The 20,365-nt window shown below is 40.9% G+C and overlaps 2 protein-coding genes across 2 annotated transcripts in view; one reads left to right on the forward strand and one right to left on the reverse strand.

Moving 5' to 3' along the window:
* gldc (glycine dehydrogenase (decarboxylating)) overlaps positions 1-11,367 on the forward strand; it is a 205,793-nt gene extending 194,426 nt beyond the window's left edge. The window contains exons 24-25 of the mRNA XM_063049181.1: positions 9,430-9,510; positions 10,714-11,367. Coding sequence (XP_062905251.1) covers positions 9,430-9,510; positions 10,714-10,857 — 225 coding nt within the window. The 3' untranslated portion in view covers positions 10,858-11,367. The remainder of the gene's footprint in view (positions 1-9,429; positions 9,511-10,713) is intronic.
* Positions 11,368-16,266: 4,899 nt separating this feature from the next.
* Positions 16,267-20,365, reverse strand: part of LOC134347076 (E3 ubiquitin-protein ligase UHRF1-like) — a 142,637-nt gene continuing 138,538 nt past the window's right edge. Inside the window, exons 14-16 of the mRNA XM_063049183.1 lie at positions 20,032-20,201; positions 19,841-19,939; positions 16,267-17,318 (exon numbers count right to left, since the gene is read on the reverse strand). Coding sequence (XP_062905253.1) covers positions 17,172-17,318; positions 19,841-19,939; positions 20,032-20,201 — 416 coding nt within the window. The 3' untranslated portion in view covers positions 16,267-17,171. The remainder of the gene's footprint in view (positions 17,319-19,840; positions 19,940-20,031; positions 20,202-20,365) is intronic.

The raw sequence follows: 20,365 nt of genomic DNA on the forward strand, positions 1-20,365 counted from the left end.
TGACACACAGTGATACGGGACATGGAATTCGTTTCCCTTTCTGCGCTCACACCAAACTTTGCGTACAAAAATTTCCTTCATGCAGACGCCATCAGCATCGAAATCCGATACTTAACAGAGATTGGGTGCTGAGACACAGTTAAAATGCTGGAGTCAGAACCAGACTTTAGATTAGCAGAGTAATAAATGCAGGGTAAAGTTCATATGGTGTCAGCAATCAGACTGGGCATGAAAAGTAGGACTTGGTAAGATCAATGATGTGACTTGGTCCTGAGGAATTAATCTAAATTTAATTTAAGAGTAGAGGGGTGTAGAGTTCAGATACTTAATTCACTCATGCTTATCCAACTAACTTGAAAGCAGTCCAACTACTATAGCAGGGGTTCCCAACCTTTTTTATGCCTTGGACCCCTACCATTAACCGAGGACCCAAAGTTAGGAACCCCCTGCTCTATAGAAATAGAACAAAAAGGTGCAAGTTAGTTAAATTAATAATTCTGATTAGACCAGACTGAAAGGAGAACTGTACTCAAGTATTGTTTCTGTACTACTATAGGAAACAGTTCAGGTAGTTTGGAAAATATTTACCATCAAAATTGAAAGGTTGCTGTCATCTTGAAACAGCAAAAAGGCTGGTTTTCTTTGGGAAAGATAAATTTATTTCCAATTATGAAGAGATTCAATAAGGGAGATGTGGTGGGGGGGTGCACGGTGAGTACAAAACAAGAGGAGATAAATTTCCTCAAGTGAAATTTCTTAACATAGAGATGATAAGTAATGAAACTTGCTGCCACAGGGAGTAGTTAAGGCAAATAGTACAGATCAGATAGTGTTTGGAGAAATATCAGAGAGAAAGAACTACAGGAAAAATTGATGTGGATCAGTTGTAATCATAGGCTCAGTAGAGCTTAAATACCAAACTAGCCAGTTAACTCCCGTGGTATTTCAGTACTGTAAGTCCAATGCACCAAGGTTTAGTATGAATCCAGAGTACTGACTGGTCAGACTGGGGAAACTTGGAGATCTCTTCGTGCAAGTCAGCCCAATCCCAGGTTTAGTAAGTAATCCGGTTTTCTCATCAGTGGTTAGTTAAGCCATTGTATGTACTGCGAGCGGGGTAATTCAATATCAGTCTTGTAGGCAATTTCACCGAATATGAAACAAGTATATCTGTGGAACCAACAGTTGATGGATGGGGTGTATAATATTATTAGTCTAATTATAAGAAAATGGTGATTTATATGATAAAGTGAGTCTATTACGAACTGTTTCTGCTTCGTCACTGAAATTCCCAGAAAGATTGGCTTTGAATACTGTTGCATTCCAACAGAAGTGTCCATTGATGACATACCAGAGCAGTTGGATGTTGGTTTTACCAACAATATATTAAGTAGCAGTACTGAGAATATCCAGCAGGTGGTGCTGTTATGCCTAAACTATAAATTTTATATAGCTTTCAATTTGAAGTCCTTAAAATGTAATCACAATGATTAGCTAAAAGACTCCACTGCCACAGAAGAAGTGCTGAAAACGGTCTCTGTAGAAAGAACAGATGTGTACGTAACTTTTAGGTGTTGTGTTCTTCTTAGATGTTATGATTTCCTGATTACTTTTAAAAGCATTTTACTTTTGCTTCTGATTTACATCATTTAGCCTTTTAGACTTTTGAACACAAAAAGCCTCTTAGAATAATTCTGAATTAGAATTTCTCTGATGAATTACTGAAGCTCCAATCACCCATTAAGTAAGTGTGCACCAATCAGAAACACTCTAAATATCTTTGTCACTACTGAAAGGAATGGCTCAACATATTTCAAACCATTCTTGAAATTAAACCCCGTGAAGAACTTTAAAGATGATTTAAAAACTTGAGTTGAAGCCTTGTTAGTTGGTAATAATTATAAGGTGTCTCATATGCATGCATGTCAGAGATGAACCAAGTAGGGGCTTTGTACATTTTCTCTTGTGTCTCTTTCTCTCATCAACCATTTCCCTTCTTCTTCCACCTTACCAGGCTCGTCACCCTTTCACTTTCTAAAACAGAGTCAGGACTCACTCAGCTCCTCTCTCTAACATCCAATCGCAAAAAGAAAAGAAAATACTCTGTGGCCACTTTATTAGGCACACCTGTACTCCTGCTCATTAATGCAAATACCTAATCAGCCAAGTATTTGACAGCAATTCCATGCATAAAAGCTTGCCGGCATGTTCAGACCAAAGATCAGAATGGGGAAGAAGTGACTTTGACTGTGGTATGATTGTTGGCACCACATTGGATGGTTTGAGTAGCTGAGAAACTGACGATCTCCTAGGATTTTCACGTCCAACAGTCTCTTGAGTTTATGGAGAATGGGACAAAAAACAGAAAAAGCATCCAGTGAGCGGCAGTTCAGTGGGTGAAAACGCCTTGTCCTGATGAAGGGTCCCGGCCCGAAACATCGACGGTACCTGTTCCTATAGATGCTATCTGGCCTGCTGTGTTCACCAGCATTTTTTGTGTGTGCGGCTTGAATTTCCAACATCTGCAGATTTCCTCGTGTCTGTGTTGTTAATGAGAGAGGTCAGACTGGTTCACGCTGACAGGAAGGCAACATTAACTAAAATAACCACATGTTCCAACAGTGATGTGCAGAAGAGTATCTCTGAATGCATAACACATCAAACCTTGAAGGTACCATAGCAGCAGACAACCACCAAGGATACAGTCAATGGCTACTTTATTAGATATAGGAGGTACCTAATGAAGTGGCCACAGTATCTTTTTACTGTAAATGCAAGAGATTGCATATGCAGGAATATGAAGCAACAAGCAAGCGCTGGAGGAACTCAATGGCTCAGACGGCATCTGTGGAAGGAAGTGGACAGACAACACTTTTGGTTGTGACGCTTCATTTTGACTGAGAGAGGGGACAGCCATTATAGAAAGGTGAAGGGAAGTGGTGGAGCAAGAGCAAGCAAGTAATTTTCTTACTGTGTAACTTTAGCACCAAGCTATTTAATAAGTGGCCCATTCACATGGTCTGTTGCCTGTGACTGGGTGAAGGAAATGGGGTCAAGCAGAGACAATTAGAGAAATTTAAAGATTGTAAGTTTCTACATTCGGAGATATAAGATTGGTAGAGAATAGGGAAATGGAGGCAAACGTAGCGAGATTTGAATGCCAAGGGTATTTTTAAATTAAAGGCTACTAAGGCAAAAGGTTTTTCATTGAATCACAAATCAAAGGCAAAATTACTTTCTTTTGAGGCATTTGGAAGAATTGTTATTCTGGAATTATTTAACGGAGTGATGTTCTTGATTAACTTCAGAGTAATTCATCATAATCATTTTTTATTCCTTTATTCTTTTAATTTACTGCTTGTAACAATTTAACATTGGGGAAAAAATAATAAAATAGGAACTTGGAGAATAGCCATAGAACTATAGAACACTACAGCACAGAAAACAGCCCATTTGGCCCTTCTAGTCTGTGCAGAAATTTATTCCGCTAGTCCCATTGACCTGCACCCAGTCCATAACCCTACAGACCTCTCCCATCCATGTATCTATCCAATTTATTCTTAACTTAAGATTGAGCCCCCATTTGCCACGTCTGACGGCAGCCCGTTCCATACTCCCACCATTCTGAGTGAAGAAGTTCCCCCTAATGTTCCCCCTAAACCTTTCCCCTTTCACCCTAAAGCCATGTCCTCTTGTATTTATCTCTCCTAATCTAAGTGGAAAGAGCCTATTCACATCTACTCTGTCTATACCCCTCATAATTTTGTAAACCTCTATCAAACCCCCCCTCATTCTTCTACGCTCCAAGGAATAAAGTCCTAACCTGTTCAATCTTCCCCTGTAAACTCAATTCCTGAAGACCTGGCAACATCCTAGTAAATCTTCTCTGCACTCTTTCAATCTTACTGGTATCCTTCCTATAGTTAGGTGACCAGAACTACACACAATACTCCAAATTTGGCTTCACCAATGTCTCATACAACCTCACCATAACATCCCAACTCCTAAACTCAATACTTGGATTTACGAATGCCAGGATGCCAAAAGCCTTCTTTACAACCCTGTCCACCTGTGACGCCACTTTCAGGGAATTATGTATCTGAACTCCCAGATCCCTTTGTTCCTCTGAACTCCTCAGTGCCCTACCATTTACTGTGTATGTCCTACCTTGATTTGTCCTTCCAGAATGCAACACCTCACACTTGCCTGCATTAAATTCCATCTGCCATTTTCTGGCCCATTTTTCCAGTTGGTCCAGATCCCTCTGCACACTTTGAAAGCCTTCCTCGCTGTCCACAACGCCTCCAATCTTAGTGTCATCAGCAAACTTGCTGATCCAATTTACCACATCATCATCTAGATCATTGATATAGACAACAAACAACAATGGTCCCAGCACAGATCCCTGAGGCACACCACTAGTCACAGGCCTCCAGTCTGAGAAGCAATCATCCACTACCACTCTGTCTTCTCCCACACAGCCAATTTCAAATCCAGTTTACAACCTCTCCATCGATACCTAGTGTCTGAACCTTCTGAACTAACCTCCCCTGTGAGACCTTGTCAAAGGCCTTACTAAGGTCCATGTAGACAACATCCACAGCCTTTCCTTCATCTACTTTCTTGGTAACCTCCTCGAAAAACTCTACAAGATTCATTAAACACAATCTACCATGCACAAAGCCATGTTGACTATCCTTAATCGGCCCTTGGCTGTCCAAATACTTGTATATCCGATCTCAGAACACCTTCCAATAATTTACCTACTACTGATGTCAGGCTCACTGGCCTGTAATTACCTGGTTTACTTTTGGAGCCTTTTTAAAACAACGGGACAACATGAGCTACCCTCCAATCCTCTGGCACCGCACCCGTGGCTAAGGACATATTAAATATTTCTGTCGGCCCCTGCAATTTCTACACTAGTCTCTCTCAAGGTCTGAAAACCTGTGAAATTTGCAAGCAGTTGTTAATACAATGATGAAATGATCAAATCTGGCACTAGTGAAAAGTAACATGATTCATTCAAGAGTACAGAAATAGCCCAGTCACTAGGCAAAGTGCTGATGAAAAGCATTCAGTAGTTAGAACAGTTTGTAAGGCACAGTTGTATTTAATCAGGCTATTTAAATTCACTGATTTTGGGAAGTTCTATGGAAAATACACACATGAGATTCTGCCAATGCTGGAAATCCAGTGCAACACATACATAATCCAGGGGGATTTTGGCAGGTCAGGCAGCATCTATGGAGGGGAAATTCACAGTTGATGTTTCAGGTTGAATTCGCAAACAAACTTGGCAAAACTAGTATCAGAGTTGTGTTTTGATCTTCAGACCATAGCAGGGAGACAGAAACAAGGGAACCGGAAAGGTGCACACACTAGGATGCTGTCAAGTTTGACGAGTTCAACTAGAAACAATTTTAGAATTTTAAAGCTGGAATTTTCTGGGTAATCTGAGGTTTGCCACATTGCTGTTTCCTGCAGCTTACTATATATAAATAGGCTTCATTCTTACCTTATTTATGAAAGTGACTGAACAGTGATGGGTTAAGCTGAGGTTCTGAATATAATTATCCAAACCCAACTACAGCTTCAGATTGGACAAAGTAATTATATTATTTAAAATATGAATACACTGGATTTGCTTAATTGGGACACAGTGGGGCAAGTACATTTTAGCCCAGTTAGCTGAAGTTTTATGGAGATCGTTAAAAAGGTATAAAAAAAAGAGAAGCTGCTGTTCAACTGAGTAATAGATTATGTATTTAAATGAAATACAATACAAATTAGAACACTACCAATACTACTATAGTACTATAAAAACTGTATTAGTTCCTAATAGTTATCATTGGATAAATTCAACCAGTGTATGCTGCTGTGTTCTGAGTGACTGTAAATGAATTATCAGTGCAGTCACTTCATGCAGATAATAGACTGCCTTCATACAATGCTTTTGATGACTAAATCCTTCAAATTTTCATTTTCATTGAGACATTTAAGGTGATTGCCATTACCTTCAAATTCTTTCATAGTTCCTAATTTGTCGAAGTAGTAAAATTGTTTCATTTTCACTCCCAGCTGTTTCTGTCATCTCTTAAGCCTCGGTGCTTGAAACGGCAGTGAGCAAAACAGTTCTGAAATGTCTTACTACTTACTTCTTATGCTCTATCAGTGGGAAAAAATCACTGCTTTTTTGAATAGAAACACACAACTGACACTATTTAGAAAGTTGTTTGCTCCAAGCACAGTGTAGTATCTAATGGCCACACAAGTAAAAGCAACTGATGATGCTTAGGAAGCATTTGGCAACAGTCTCCTGTCCAAATTAAGCAGCCCAGTGTCCCAAATAAGCGATTAACCAGAATCCACTGTATGATGCACATTAACCATTTTTTAGCAGAAAGGGGAACCTTGCTCTATTCACAGACGTCTAATATTTTAATTGGTATAAAGAGCTTTGTGCTTTATTTATATCTCAAGATGCCAGCTATCAATCGTGCCAATTAGTACTGTCAGCTTGAGGTGAAAGCAGTAATTTCTTGTTCTAAGCTTAATGGTAGCCAGGCATTTTTCATAACCTTTTGATTGACCTCTGGTTCACACCGTCTCCAGTGTAATGGATCTCAAGAGTCATTATGCATTTGTATGAATGCAAAACTCTCTCTACATAGGACAACCGGGGAGCACCTGCTGCTCACTGTGCCAAATGGCAAAGCTGTCATATCATTGAATGTTTGAATACATCTAGTGTAAGAATCAGAGATAATATATTTTTCACTTGACACAGATGCACATTTAAGCTAACTTATTTGTCTTACCTACCGTTCTCCTGGAAAAGAAAACAGTCCGTCAGCCACTTGAAGAGATTGCTATATCTGCTGTGAAAGCTGTTCATTGTAAATCCTGTGGGTAGTCTGTCCATTCAGTGCTAGCTAGGGCTGCAACAGTAAGCACACGCAGTGCTGGAGACACTAGCGGGGCATAAAATGTTTATTTATTTATACATGTGTATAATTAGTTAATATTTTATCAGTAAAAATCTGCTGTGCCATTCAATAATGGCTTTTTAAAATCTGTTCTACTTTCTCACTGGAGAATGCAGTCTGATACCTGTTTCTTTCTCTACAAATGCTAGCTGACCTCCTGAGTATTTCCCATCAATCAAATACTTATACCACTTGAGAGAAGCCCTGACCATAGTTTTACAGTTCATACTGTTTGCAGGTGATGCAGAACTGTAAGGTCACTTGCAGTTTAGTTCAGTGGTAACTAAATTGAAATTGGATTTGGCTGTGAAATTGAACTTGGGTATAAGTGCAAATAGTGATTGCACACCAAGAGCTGCCTGATTTCAGTGCTAGCTGGCTTCATTTTGGCCCATAGCTGCACCATGTAGTTAGAAGTATTTTCCTGACTACAGGACCAGATGATGAAACTTAAGGCTTTTTTTTAAAAGAAAAACAAGTTCCGTGTAATTGGCACTAAAACGTGCAAGCTAAAGCAACTTGTGTCAATGCTCTGTTGAATAGAAAACTAGGAATACTGAAAAATAAATCCATATACTGTGCACTTGTGTCCATGGTGTAATTAGCTGATAGTACTTTGTACTTTGTGTTTCATATACCTTTTGCATTCAGAAAACATTCAGGATGTCCAGTAGAATTAAGGGTGGTTTCTAATTACTGCATTAGCACAAGTACTTGCAAATTCCCCTGTGACAGAACAGGCCTGTGGAATTCTGCAGAGAATTCTCAGATTCAAGTATTTTGTACTTTGTCAGCAAAAACATCAGGTCATTAATTACACTGATAATCCTGGGACACCAGCTGAAACAGTTCTATCATAATCCATTCCTTCTGTGAATATGATAGTTCAGTTGGTAGACGCCAAGTGTTTGCAATACTTCATCCAGATGGGCGCTTGTTTATGTGGTAAATTGCACACCCACCCCTTCACAGTCTACCACAATGGCATTATGCCCAATTCCGATCCAATTCATTCCTCATAGTCAGGCAAACACTGATTTGACCAAAGGTCAACGAAATGGTAATTCTGCTTCTCTGATTTATGTTTCCTGCTTCCCCTGTGACAAGATTACTGCTGCTCATTGTATTTTCACAGCTATAGGTCCCGTGATCACCAGCTTCCCATGGCGTGAACAAATATGGGACCTACGTGGAGAAGTTCTAATGCAATTACATCTAACAGTAGTTCATTGTTGTTTACTTGATTTTTAAAAAAATGTTAATTCACAGGTTTGAGTGTCTCGCATTTATGACTTCCTTAAAAACAGATAATACTGGAAACACTCAGTAGGTCTGGCAGCATCTATAGAAAATATAACTTTTAACTTTTCAGGTTGGAGACCCTTTATCAGAAGAGGGAAAGAGCAAGGTACAGTTTTTGGTTAAGAGTAAGGTAGACAGAGTTAAAGAAAATGAAGAGAAAATCTTGGTAAGGTGATACCAAATGTGACAGGTTATGCTGCTTTGTCTTTGCTGTCAGTAGTAGGGCTGTGGGATATGCCCATCAGGCAATACTAATAGAAGAAAGAAAAGCTGAGCCAGGTTGTTGGGAAGCTGATGGTGAGCTACATCCACGGTTCCAATAGGCTGACTGGCCAGTTTAGCCATTTCAGTAGGAAGCTAACCATATTGTTCTGGCTCTCCGCTCACAAACAGGCAGATTGGATGAGGCTGGCAGATAATTTCCTGCATGACTTGTATTTCTGTGCACTTTTCACACCAGTGCAGATGAAATACCTTTACATGTTGTACTTGTTCTGCTGCGGTGAATGCAGAAGCAGTTAATTGGAGAACTACACAGACTTCTGTAACAAGAAGTTATGATTTATTTAACAACTGATGTTTAAAGTCCCTTGGCTGCAGTATTGGAGGTTGAACTTGTCTCTTGAGCACTAATCCTGGTCTCTGCATTACCAGAATAACCACTGTGCCATCGTTTACGTCTGTGCGCATTGTTACTTTATCACATGCAGGGTGGTCCCAGCATGTATCCCATTGGCCATTAGATACTACACACCTTTAATGTTTCAACCTCACAGCTTTTTAAACTTCCTGGGCCTAGAGATAAGTATTGGACCCATCACCGCAGTCTGTCACTTTGTGTCAGCTGCAGATTTAATCTTCTGCAGGAGACTGCAGTTGCTGGAATCTGGAACAACAAACAACTTGCTGGAGGAACTCAGCAGGTCGGAAACAACTCTTCTCCCCACAGAGCCCTTCCAGTAGATTCCTTGGTGATTTGTTTTAATTTTCATTCCTTGGTGGTTCCCACTTCAAATTTGTACAGTATTATGTGGCATGTATTAGAATTTCTATTAATTCCAGTGCAATTTCACTTTACTTTTCTTCTTCATTGATGAGGTTCGATCTTCCTTGACAGTTTTATTTATTGTCATTAAAGATGTCGCCTCACACTCTGGCTTGCATTGCTGCTTCAAACTGGGATCGACCATACTCTCGAGAGCAGGCTGCGTTCCCATTGGTAAGTCCAGCTCTAAATTTCAGTAAAAGGAAGATAATTTCTGTTGGGCTCAGCCTGGGTGTGGTAGTGAGATTATTTCAGGTCAGTATTGGTATATTTTCACAAAATTACCATTCTGCATTGAGTATCCTCTACACCTTCTGTTTTTACACTATTTCATCGGTAAACGAGAAGCACATAAGTACAATGCTTCAGACTCCCCTTCCCATTTGGAGTGTCTTTCTCAAATCCCGACTCTTGCGACAAACTGAGCAGGGAAAGATACCAGTGATAGTTTGCTATATAACAGAAATTCTGCAGATACTGGAAATCCAGAGCAACACACAGGCAAGGTTCTGGAAGAACTCAGCAGGTCAGCCAGCATCTGTGGAAATGAATAAACAGTCCACATTTCAGACTGAGACCCTTAATCAGGGATGGAAAGGAAGGGGGAAGATGTCAGAATAAAAAGCTGGGGGAAGGAGAAAGAGGACAAGGTGATAGATGAAGCCAAGTGGGTGGGAAAGGTAAAGATAAAGAAGGAGTGTGATAGGAGAGTTGACCGGGAGAGAAAGGGAAGGAGGGGCACCAGGGGAGGTGATAGAAAGGTGAAGCGAAGAGGCAAGAGGCCACAGTAGAGAATGGAAAAAGAGGGAGGGCAGAGGGGAAAAGAGGAATAAAAAGAAAAAAATAATTATGAGGAGAAATTGATGCTCATGATATTAGTTGGAGACTGCCTAGAAAGAGATAGGGTATTGTCCCTCCACCCTGAGAGTTGTGTCATTGTGGCAAAAGAGGAGCTATGGACCTTCATGTCAGAACAGGAAAGAAGATAAGATTTAAAATGAGTGAGTCCTATTCAAACAGGAGTACAGTAAAACTTGATACTGGCAGCCCTCAGGATGTTTGTGCTTTTACTGACTACTGAATGCCACCTATTACTAGCCCAACCCACTTTTTATTCAGTTTTTTAAAACATCTTGCAGATTATTATAAATTTTTATGTGAACCAAATTAATTTAAGAGAAACATTGAAAACCTGCTGCAGTCTATAAAGGGAGCAAGGTAAACAGTCTTGGTAAGTCAGATGCCAAGCCACTAGGATTTACAAACAATTAGAAACTGTTTTATCAAAGTGTGATGTTAATTACTTTCTAGTTCCGAGACTATTGAGGGTATTTATTTGAATGACTAAATTCAAATATATGTTTGAATGTTTTACAGCAATTTGTAAAACCTGAAACCAAATTTTGGCCTACAATTGCTCGCATTGACGACCTTTATGGAGATCAGCATTTAGTCTGCTCTTGCCCACCCATGGAAGCCTACGAGTCACCGTTCATTGAAGAGAAAAGAGCGTCATCCTAAGATTTAATCGTGAATTTATTTTTATAGTCAGTAATTACTGTGAACAAACCCATCCATGTTTTTTTTGGTTTTAAAAATCAATATCTGATGAGTTGGATATCTCATTTTTGTAATGAAGCAGCTGCTAACAGCTTTTGAAAGAATAGATGATGTCTCAGCCACACTTCAGTTGATGATAATCAGTGCCTCAGATTTAAGCAGCATTGAATTACACAAGTGGCCTTGATCCTGTGCACTTTTCCCTCTGAGTTGTGAATGGCTGCAATTGCAGCTGTGATTGAACATACCAAGTTCATTTATAGGACTGTTGGACTTGTAACAATTTGTCAAAGTATAGCAATCTGCAATCTAGTGAGAAAGTGGTTCTAGGCAGGGGTATTTTCAGTGTTTCCTTTTGATGGTCTTGTGTGTAATTGTGAATTCCTTTGTAGATGTAACCAGCATCTTCTGGTTAACTGAGATTTTTAAAATATGTAAATTTTAACTGTTATCATTCCAATAAAAGTTCTTGAATTGATCTCACTTTTTCCACATCTGTTAATGTTACTAACATTTTTTTAAATGTTCTGTTCATTCAAATTCTATATAAGAAGCATTGAAACACACAAACAACAGGAATTCTGCAGATGCTGGAAATTCAAGCAACACACATAAAAGTTGCTGGTGAACGCAGCAGGCCAGGCAGCATCTCTAGGAAGAGGTGCAGTCGACATTTCAGGCCGAGACCCTTCGTCAGGACTAACTGAAGGAAGAGTGAGTAAGGGATTTGAAAGTTGGAGGAGGAGGGGGAGATCCAAAATGATCGGAGAAGACAGGAGGGGGAGGGATGGAGCCAAGAGCTGGACAGGTGATAGGCAAAAGGGATACGAGAGGATCATGGGACAGGAGGTCCGGGAAGAAAGATGGGGGGGGGGGACCCAGAGGATGGGCAAGGGGTATATTCAGAGGGAGAAAAAGTAGAGAGAGAAAGAATGTGTGTTTAAAAATAAGTAACAGATGGGGTACGAGGGGGAGGTGGGCCATTAGCAGAAGTTAGAGAAGTCGATGTTCATGCCATCAGGTTGGAGGCTACCCAGACGGAATATAAGGTGTTGTTCCTCCAACCTGAGTGTGGCTTCATCTTTACAGTAGAGGAGGCCGTGGATAGACATGTCAGAATGGGAATGGGATGTGGAATTAAAATGTGTGGCCACTGGGAGATCCTGCTTTCTCTGGCGGACAGAGCGTAGGTGTTCAGCAAAGCGGACTCCCAGTCTGCGTCGGGTCTCGCCAATATATAAAAGGCCACATCGGGAGCACCGGACGCAGTATATTACCCCAGCCAACTCACAGGTGAAGTGTTGCCTCACATGGAAGGACCGTCTGGGGCCCTGAATGGTGGTAAGGGAGGAAGTGTAAGGGCATGTGCAGCACTTGTTCCGCTTACAAGGATAAGTGCCAGGAGGGAGATACGCAACTCCCTTGTCCATTCGTCCCCCCCCCATCCCTCCCCACTGATCTCCCTCCTGGCACTTATCCGTGTAAGCGAAACAAGCGTACACATGCCCTTACACTTCCTCCCTTACCACCATTCAGGGCCCCAAACAGTCCTTCCAGGTGAGGCAACACTTCACCTGTGAGTCGGCTGGGGTAATATACTGCGTCCGGTGCTCCCGATGTGGCCTTTTATATATTGGCGAGACCCGACGCAGACTGGGAGACTGCTTTGCTGAACACCTACGCTCTGTCCGCCAGAGAAAGCAGGATCTCCCAGTGGCCACACATTTTAATTCCACATCCCATTCCCATTCTGACATGTCTATCCACGGCCTCCTCTACTGTAAAGATGAAGCCACACTCAGGTTGGAGGAACAACACCTTATATTCCGTCTGGGTAGCCTCCAACCTGATGGCATGAACATCGACTTCTCTAACTTCTGCTAATGGCCCACCTCCCCCTCGTACCCCATCTGTTACTTATTTTTAAACACACATTCTTTCTCTCACTCTACTTTTTCTCCCTCTGAATATACCCCTTGCCCATCCTCTGGGTCCCCCCCCCCCCATCTTTCTTCCCGGACCTCCTGTCCCATGATCCTCTCGTATCCCTTTTGCCAATCACCTGTCCAGCTCTTGGCTCCATCCCTCCCCCTCCTGTCTTCTCCGATCATTTTGGATCTCCCCCTCCTCCTCCAACTTTCAAATCCCTTACTCACTCTTCCTTCAGTTAGTCCTGACGAAGGGTCTTGGCCTGAAACGTCGACTGCACCTCTTCCTAGAGATGCTGCCTGGCCTGCTGCATTCACCATTGAAATACACACTTAAGTTATTTATTTCATGAGCTGACGTTCCAGATGCTATGGCTGCAACAGGTAGAAATTGGACAAATCACTCAATCCTGAATCAGCTGAAGAAAACTGCTGGAGGAATTTAGTGGGTTGAGCAGAATCTAGGGGCTTGGGGTGGGACGGTTAACATTTCGTATCTAGATCCTGCAGCAGGTCTGTGTCACTTAAGCTCATCATGGACATTAATAGACAATGTAATCAATTTATTGTACTATTACGTTCAGTACTGAAGAGATAAAACCCATGGAAGGAAACCCACAATATCCCCTGCTCATTTTCGTCACCTTTTTAAAAAGGAACAATAAAATGCAGCTATCCTCACTGAAGGAAGGTGGCTTAACTGAGGAAATCAATTTTGGATTTATAAAATCTGAACACATTTGATAAAGGGAGGTGTTTTCATTTTAAGTTAAAGATTTAAATACTCGCTTCCCAAAATCGTGATAATACAGATTCAAACAAATGTACCAGCAACAAAGTCTTTTTCATACTCTAGGTCCTGCAACATCCAACCATGCACTATAGATGTGATGTACTCCTGACAATTGTATTTGACAGCAGTTTGCAGGCAACTTTAAATTCAAGAGCTATTTCCCTTAAGTTGTTGGGAATCATCTAGGAATGTATATGAAGTCTCTAGCCTTTCTCTTAACTGTCTTGTCCGCATGATGATCTCCTTAAATTTGAAAAGAAATGCATAACACTATATGGACAGCAAAGGAAGTGAATGGAAAAGCACAAAAAATAAGTTGCTTTCTTTTTTGAAAGGAGCTCACCTTACTTTGAGGACTGAGGACATCAGCTGAAGCCATTCTTTTAACTCTTGTTTTTCCAGTTTGACTTTTGACACTGGGTTTATTTCAGAGTTTGATTGTAAATAAACAGGTACAGCAAGTTTCCTGGAGACACTAGTCTGCAGAATCTGGCATCTGAAGCAACAAGTGATTTGCAGTGGGTCGAGCAGCATCTGTCAGGGAAGAAATTGCCGCAGTTTCAGAACAAAACACTGTATCAGGGCAGGGTAGAGATGGGAGATGGCCACCATAAAGAGAGAAGGGTGGCAAGACAGAAGCCACAGGTATTAAGGTGGGGGGTGATGGATAATGGAGCCAGGGTGGGGGTGGAGAAGGAACACAGGAGGGTGGATAATAATGAAGACAGGCAAAAAAAAGAGACATGGAATCAGGTGAGGGAACACAAAGGTTTCCTGTACAGGATTCTGATAAGGGAGACGGTGGCTGCCCGCAGGTAAAATGAATGGGCTGTGGGTGGATGGAATTAGAAAGGGGAGGGGACGTACGGGAAATGGGACAAAAATAGGGTCGGGAGAAAAGTGGGAGGGGGGATGGTTCAACAGACTGGAAGTGAACTTGGAAAATGAGATTGTTCACACCATTGTGAATTATATTCATATCATATGGTTAGTTCCTGATTACTTCACCTCAAAGAATTCTATCCAGTTCTGGAAAATTCCTCAACTCTGGTAACTTGATACACAGGTCACATGCTCTAATTAACAAGCTACGCTGTGGCTTAGAATGGACATGAAACTACTGCGTGGTTCTTTGACCAAACAAATCTGTGGTTGAATGGATACACATTACCTTTACAAGCTTCTGGCATCTGTTGTGTACGCACATTATTCTGGTTGGAAAAGGTTTTAGTGAAACAAACCACAGCTTCAAATCGATATGAGGTTTTTTGTTCACCACTGCTTACAGTGCATTTAATGCCCTTGGCAGCTTTGTATTCTGGTTCCTTTTGCCATCTGTGACATCATGGTGCTGACAGCAAAAATGGAAATCTAACAGACTGTTCTCAGGAGAAAGACTGGCAAAGGAAAGCAGAATAAAGTTTCTACATAATTCACAATCTGCTTTTTATCCATAGCCACATTATTATAATGCCGTTGTAGCAAATAATAGGTGCTGAAAATCTGAAACAAAGACTGCTGAAAGCACTCAGCATAGAGTCAAAGATAACCACACCACAGAAACAGGCCCTTTGGCCCATCTAGTCCATTCAATATCATCTAAATTGCCTAGTTCCATCAAACTGCACCCCCTACCATAGCCCCCCCCCATATCCTTCCTATCCATGTAACTATCCAAACATCTCAAATATTGAAATCAAAGTCACATCCACTTGAGCTGGCAGCTTGTTCCACATTCTCACCACCCTCTGAGTGAAGTTTTCCCTCATGTTCCCATTAAACATTTCACCTTTTACCTTTAACCCATGACTTATAGTTGTAGTCTCACCCAACCTCAGTGGCAAAAGCCTGCCTGCATTTACCCTAGCTATACTCCTCATAATTGTGTATACCTCTATCAAATCTCACCTCAATCTTCTACATTAAAGGAATAAAGTTATAACCTAATTCAATCTTTCCTTGCATCTCAGGTCCTCCAGTCCCGGGAACATTTTTGTAAAATTTTCTCTGTACTGTTTCAATCTTACATCTTTCCTGTAGGTAGGTGACCAAAACTGTACACAATACTCCAAATTATACAACCTTGACATAACATCCCAACTCCTATACTCAATATTTGATCTATGAAAGCCAATGTGCCAAAAGCTTTCTTTACGATCCTATCAACCTGCGACACTACTTCCAATGAATTATGGATCCGTGCTCCCAGATCCCTTTGTTCTGCAGCGCTCCTTAGTGCCCTAACTGCTCACTGTGCAAGACCAACCCTGGCTGGCCCAACACCTCCCAATTGCTAGCTTTAAATTTCACCTGCAAGCTTCGATAGTCTTCCTTGCTTGTCCACTACACCTCCAATCTTGGCATCCGCAAATGTGCTGATCCAACAACGAACCCAGCACCAATCCCAAGCAGGCTGAGCAGTGAACAGTTCCATTGCTTGTTAATATACATTTGCCATGCACACAAAATATTAACCTCCTCTTGCCCGATAGTTGCTGATTTATCTGTTACCTAATTGCTACCTTTCACCATCACTTTCAAAAGCCATGATTTGCATTTATTTCTATTTTCAAAGGTCTGAATTCTTTTCAACTACTTATTACAGATGGCGTGTACTAAATAACTTGAGCCAAAACGTTTCAAGGCATTTCAAATGTTAACATGTTTATTGGTAAGTACTGGTCAAGGAATATATATCAAATCTCAAAATCACAATATGAAGTGTTTTTTTTCTACCCCACTCCCAGCTAGAATTGTTTTGAACACTGATACAGACATTATTGCCACATACAAATAATCTAGTTATAATATATAATGTGTGACTAAAATACCAAAAGTGGCATATTCAATAATAACAAACGTATATTCTTTACATTGTCATCTGTTTGGCTAGAAGTGCTTTATTTTCTCTGCATGTTGAAATGCAGATATCACTGGTATCACTGAACACTAATGTAGGTACAATAGTACATAATTATCCTTGAAAGCCATTAGTAGTCAAACCATTCAAATATAAGAATGCACACTTAACTTCACAAAAGCCCATTAACTTGCTGTTTTTCTAATTTTCTTTTTTTTTCAAAATAGCAACATTATAAAATCAAGGTAAAGAGAGATATACTCACCACAGAATTACTTCAAAATTAGATATAATTTTCAGTGCTATTACAATTCAAAAACAAAGCAATATGGACCAGGCACAGGTAATATTGATTTGAAGAGGCAGTGTGTAGCTGGACTTCTTTTTGACTGAAAGCTCCCCATGATCTTACTTCCACTGTCTTGAGGTAGTTTAAAGAAAATGTAATTCTAGCTTCAGACCATTTTAGATTTTGATGCCAAGTATTTGTCTACATTACAGAGAAAACTACCTTAGATGTTACCAGACAGCCAATGGGAAAGAGCGGTATACCGGGGGAAAACATTAGTGGTTCTGGAGTGATGGTCCTCAGGTTATTTAATGTCCAGGCCTGTTGGTCCTTCCTTGTTTTATTTTTAAATTCCTCCTCCTGTAAAATTGTATGCAGATGGGAGTCAGATTACACGAACAAATGTCATCGTCCTTTGCTATATCCTGGGAAGAACTGGTCCAGGATGGATTGAAGAATCTTGTTGGGAACCATGTTGTAATCCTTTCCAAGCTCATGGCGGCAAGCAGGGCAAGTGTAGACTTGGGCACGGAATGATCGCTGCAGACAACTCTGTGGGAAGAGAAGGAAAGGAACTTATAAATGCATTCAAGGGCTTGACAAGATTCAAAAAGATGTGAATTACCTCAGTGCTTTAAGCCAATACCCAAAGATAGTCCATATGCTCCAACATTCACCCATGGAGACTTAGAGAAGCAAGTCTTGAAGGAAATAAACCACAAAAAGTTGGAAGTTTGGTGCTTAAGACCATAAAATATAGGAGCAGAATTAGACCATTCAGCCGATTGAGTCTGCTCTGTCTTTCAATCACGGCTGGTTTATATTTTTCTAACCCCATTTCCCACCTCCTCCCTGTAATCCTTAACTCCCATAACAAACAAGACCCATCAATTACTGCCTTAAATATTCCCAAAGTCTTGGCCTCTACATCCCTCTGTGACACTGAATTCCACTGATTCACCACACTGAAGTTAAAGGAAAGGGATGTCCCCTTTTTCCGAGGCTGTGCCCTCAGATCCTTGACTCCCCTATTGATGGAAATATCTTCTCCACATCCTCTTAGGCAACCCGCATCTATGGAGGGAAATGGACAGTCAGTGTTTCAGGTCAAAACCCTTCATCTGGACTGAACAATAGAGAGGAGATAGCAAACATAAAGCTTTGGAGGGATGGGGTGAGGCACAAGCTGGCAGGCAATAAGTGCATCCACATGAGGAGTGGTGATAGGCACATGGGGGAGTGAAGAGCAAATGGGCACAGAAGCTGGGAGGTGAAAGGCAGAAGTAACAAGGGGCTGAAGGTGGAGCATGGAATAAAGGAAGCAAGGTGGGGAGGGAACAGGGAACCAGTGAGAGGAGTATGTGGGTGATGGGCAGATAGAGCAGATGGGAGAGGGGAAAGAGACAGTGATGGGTCAAATGGATCAGGAGGAGAGAGAAACAGAATTGATTGAGTGCAGTTTATTGGAAGATGGGGAATTCAATATTCATGCCAGTGGTCTGTAGACTACCCAGATGGAATATGAGGTACTATTTCTCTAGTTTGCAGGCACCTCCAGCTCCTTATATTTCACCCGGGTAGTCTACAACATAGTGACATGAACACTAAATTTTCCATCTGCTATTAAATTGCTCCCCATCAGGCTATCTCCTCTCTTATAGTTCAGACCAGATGAAAGGGTTTGACCTGGAATACCCACTGTTCATTTCCCTCCAAAGATGCTGGCTGACACTGACTTCATCCAGCTTTCTGTGTTATTCCAGGTCCCAGCAATCGCAGTGTCTTATGTTTCGGAGTGAGATGCAGGCAGTTGGATATGGTGGTGTAGTGCTCCTTCTGCCACTCTCTTCCCAATTCTTCTTCCTTCTCCCCAGCCCATCTCTGCTTTCCTGCCTCACATCCACTGTAGCCTACGGGTTGGGCTTGAATGGGTCAAGGCCACCAATTAACTAAAGGTCAACAAGGAGAAAGACTGAAATTGGAGGTGAACTTCCAACAGAAACAAAAAATTAACATAGGCATTTCTCTGGATGATCAGTTTAATGATGCATTTGTACTGTACCAATATCACTCAAGTGAATGAGATTCTTTGATTTTCTTCAAGGCTTAACTGAATTCAAACTGGGCATGCGATCATTTATGAAGAGCATTCACCACAGCTTAAAAAAAAGTACCAAAGAAACACTAACAATGACAGTATAAAATGCCCAGCACTACTGAAAAGTATAAACATGCTGTATTAGTCTAGTACGTTACTTCATTCACAAGGGAAATGAATTACGTTAGAGTTGTCTGATTTAAAAGAAAAATCGTAGCTAAAAACTTGTACTAGAAATAAAATCTTCTATATATTTCCACCAAGCTAGCAACCTGGATCCTACAAAATTTTAAATGCAGCTCGGCTACTACATGCATTCTTATAAAGAATCACAATAGACTTCAAGTGAGACATTTCTATCAGGGAAGAATTACATGATCCAATGCCATTTATTGAAGTGTGATTCACCAAAGGAATTTTTGATGACTTGTACCATGAATAATATTGAGGCTTTCAATGATACAACATTAGAGAGAGGCCTATCTAATCACACGAGAACCCCACAGGGAAAGCAGAACTCTGAATTCTGAAGCCCAGCTAAAATCACGGGTTATCAACAGAACTCGGGACTTCTGGATTTGGCTCAATTATTCACTGAATAAACACATCAACGCATCTGCAGGACTGAGTTTTAGACCACCTGATAATAGAAATATTTACCCTCAAACTGCTGGGGAATAGATAACCAGACAGCCAACTCTCTCTCTCTCTCTCCAATGGGCTAGAATCAATGCGTTTCATACATTAATGAAACCACCGTGGTCTGGGGGCACTTTTTCATTTAATTGTGCTAATTACTTTTGTGGCATTTCTAGATAAATTTATTTTGACTTCTTGGGGTGCTTAAGACAAATGAAAAATATCCATCATGTGACATAAATATTAAAAAAAAACTGCATAAACTATTCTCAGTTCTTCTGTTCGATCTGATCAACATATAAGGATGAGGACATGTGACTGAATGATGAACACTCACCTTGCAGACGTTGTGCTGGCATTCTGTTGTGATTGGCTGGAAGACCAATTCCTGGCAGCAAATACACATGAAGATCTGTTCGGTTTTTCTTAAGAATTTCTATAAAAATAAGAGAAATTGTGCACTAATGGAAACATCTTCAAGACAGACTTTGCTGGGGGTGGGTAGCAGAAACACATCTGCAAACATACCGGTCCTTCCATAATAGAAGCAAGTGCCTCATCCCAAAGTTTCTTGTTTAAGTAGTCCTCACTGATCAGCCATCGTTGGTGCGGAGTCAGCTGGTACGCTTCTCCTTCAGCATCATCCTGGGCGACCTTTACAGTCTTTGGTGGTGGTGCAGTCATTGTAGCAGAAGCAGCTATAACAAAGGAGGATTCGAAATAAGTAGATCTTTTTAAACCACAATGTAAGTGGTCTCCTACTCTCTCAGCGATACTGTGTTCATAACTTGCCATCAGCAACATACTTTGACATCTCAATTTACTGTTGAATCATGTTTAAAATATTACACAGTATCCATGT

This window comes from Mobula hypostoma, chromosome 5 (genome assembly GCF_963921235.1).
Source record: "Mobula hypostoma chromosome 5, sMobHyp1.1, whole genome shotgun sequence".
In the NCBI taxonomy this organism is placed as follows: Eukaryota; Metazoa; Chordata; class Chondrichthyes; order Myliobatiformes; family Myliobatidae; genus Mobula; species Mobula hypostoma.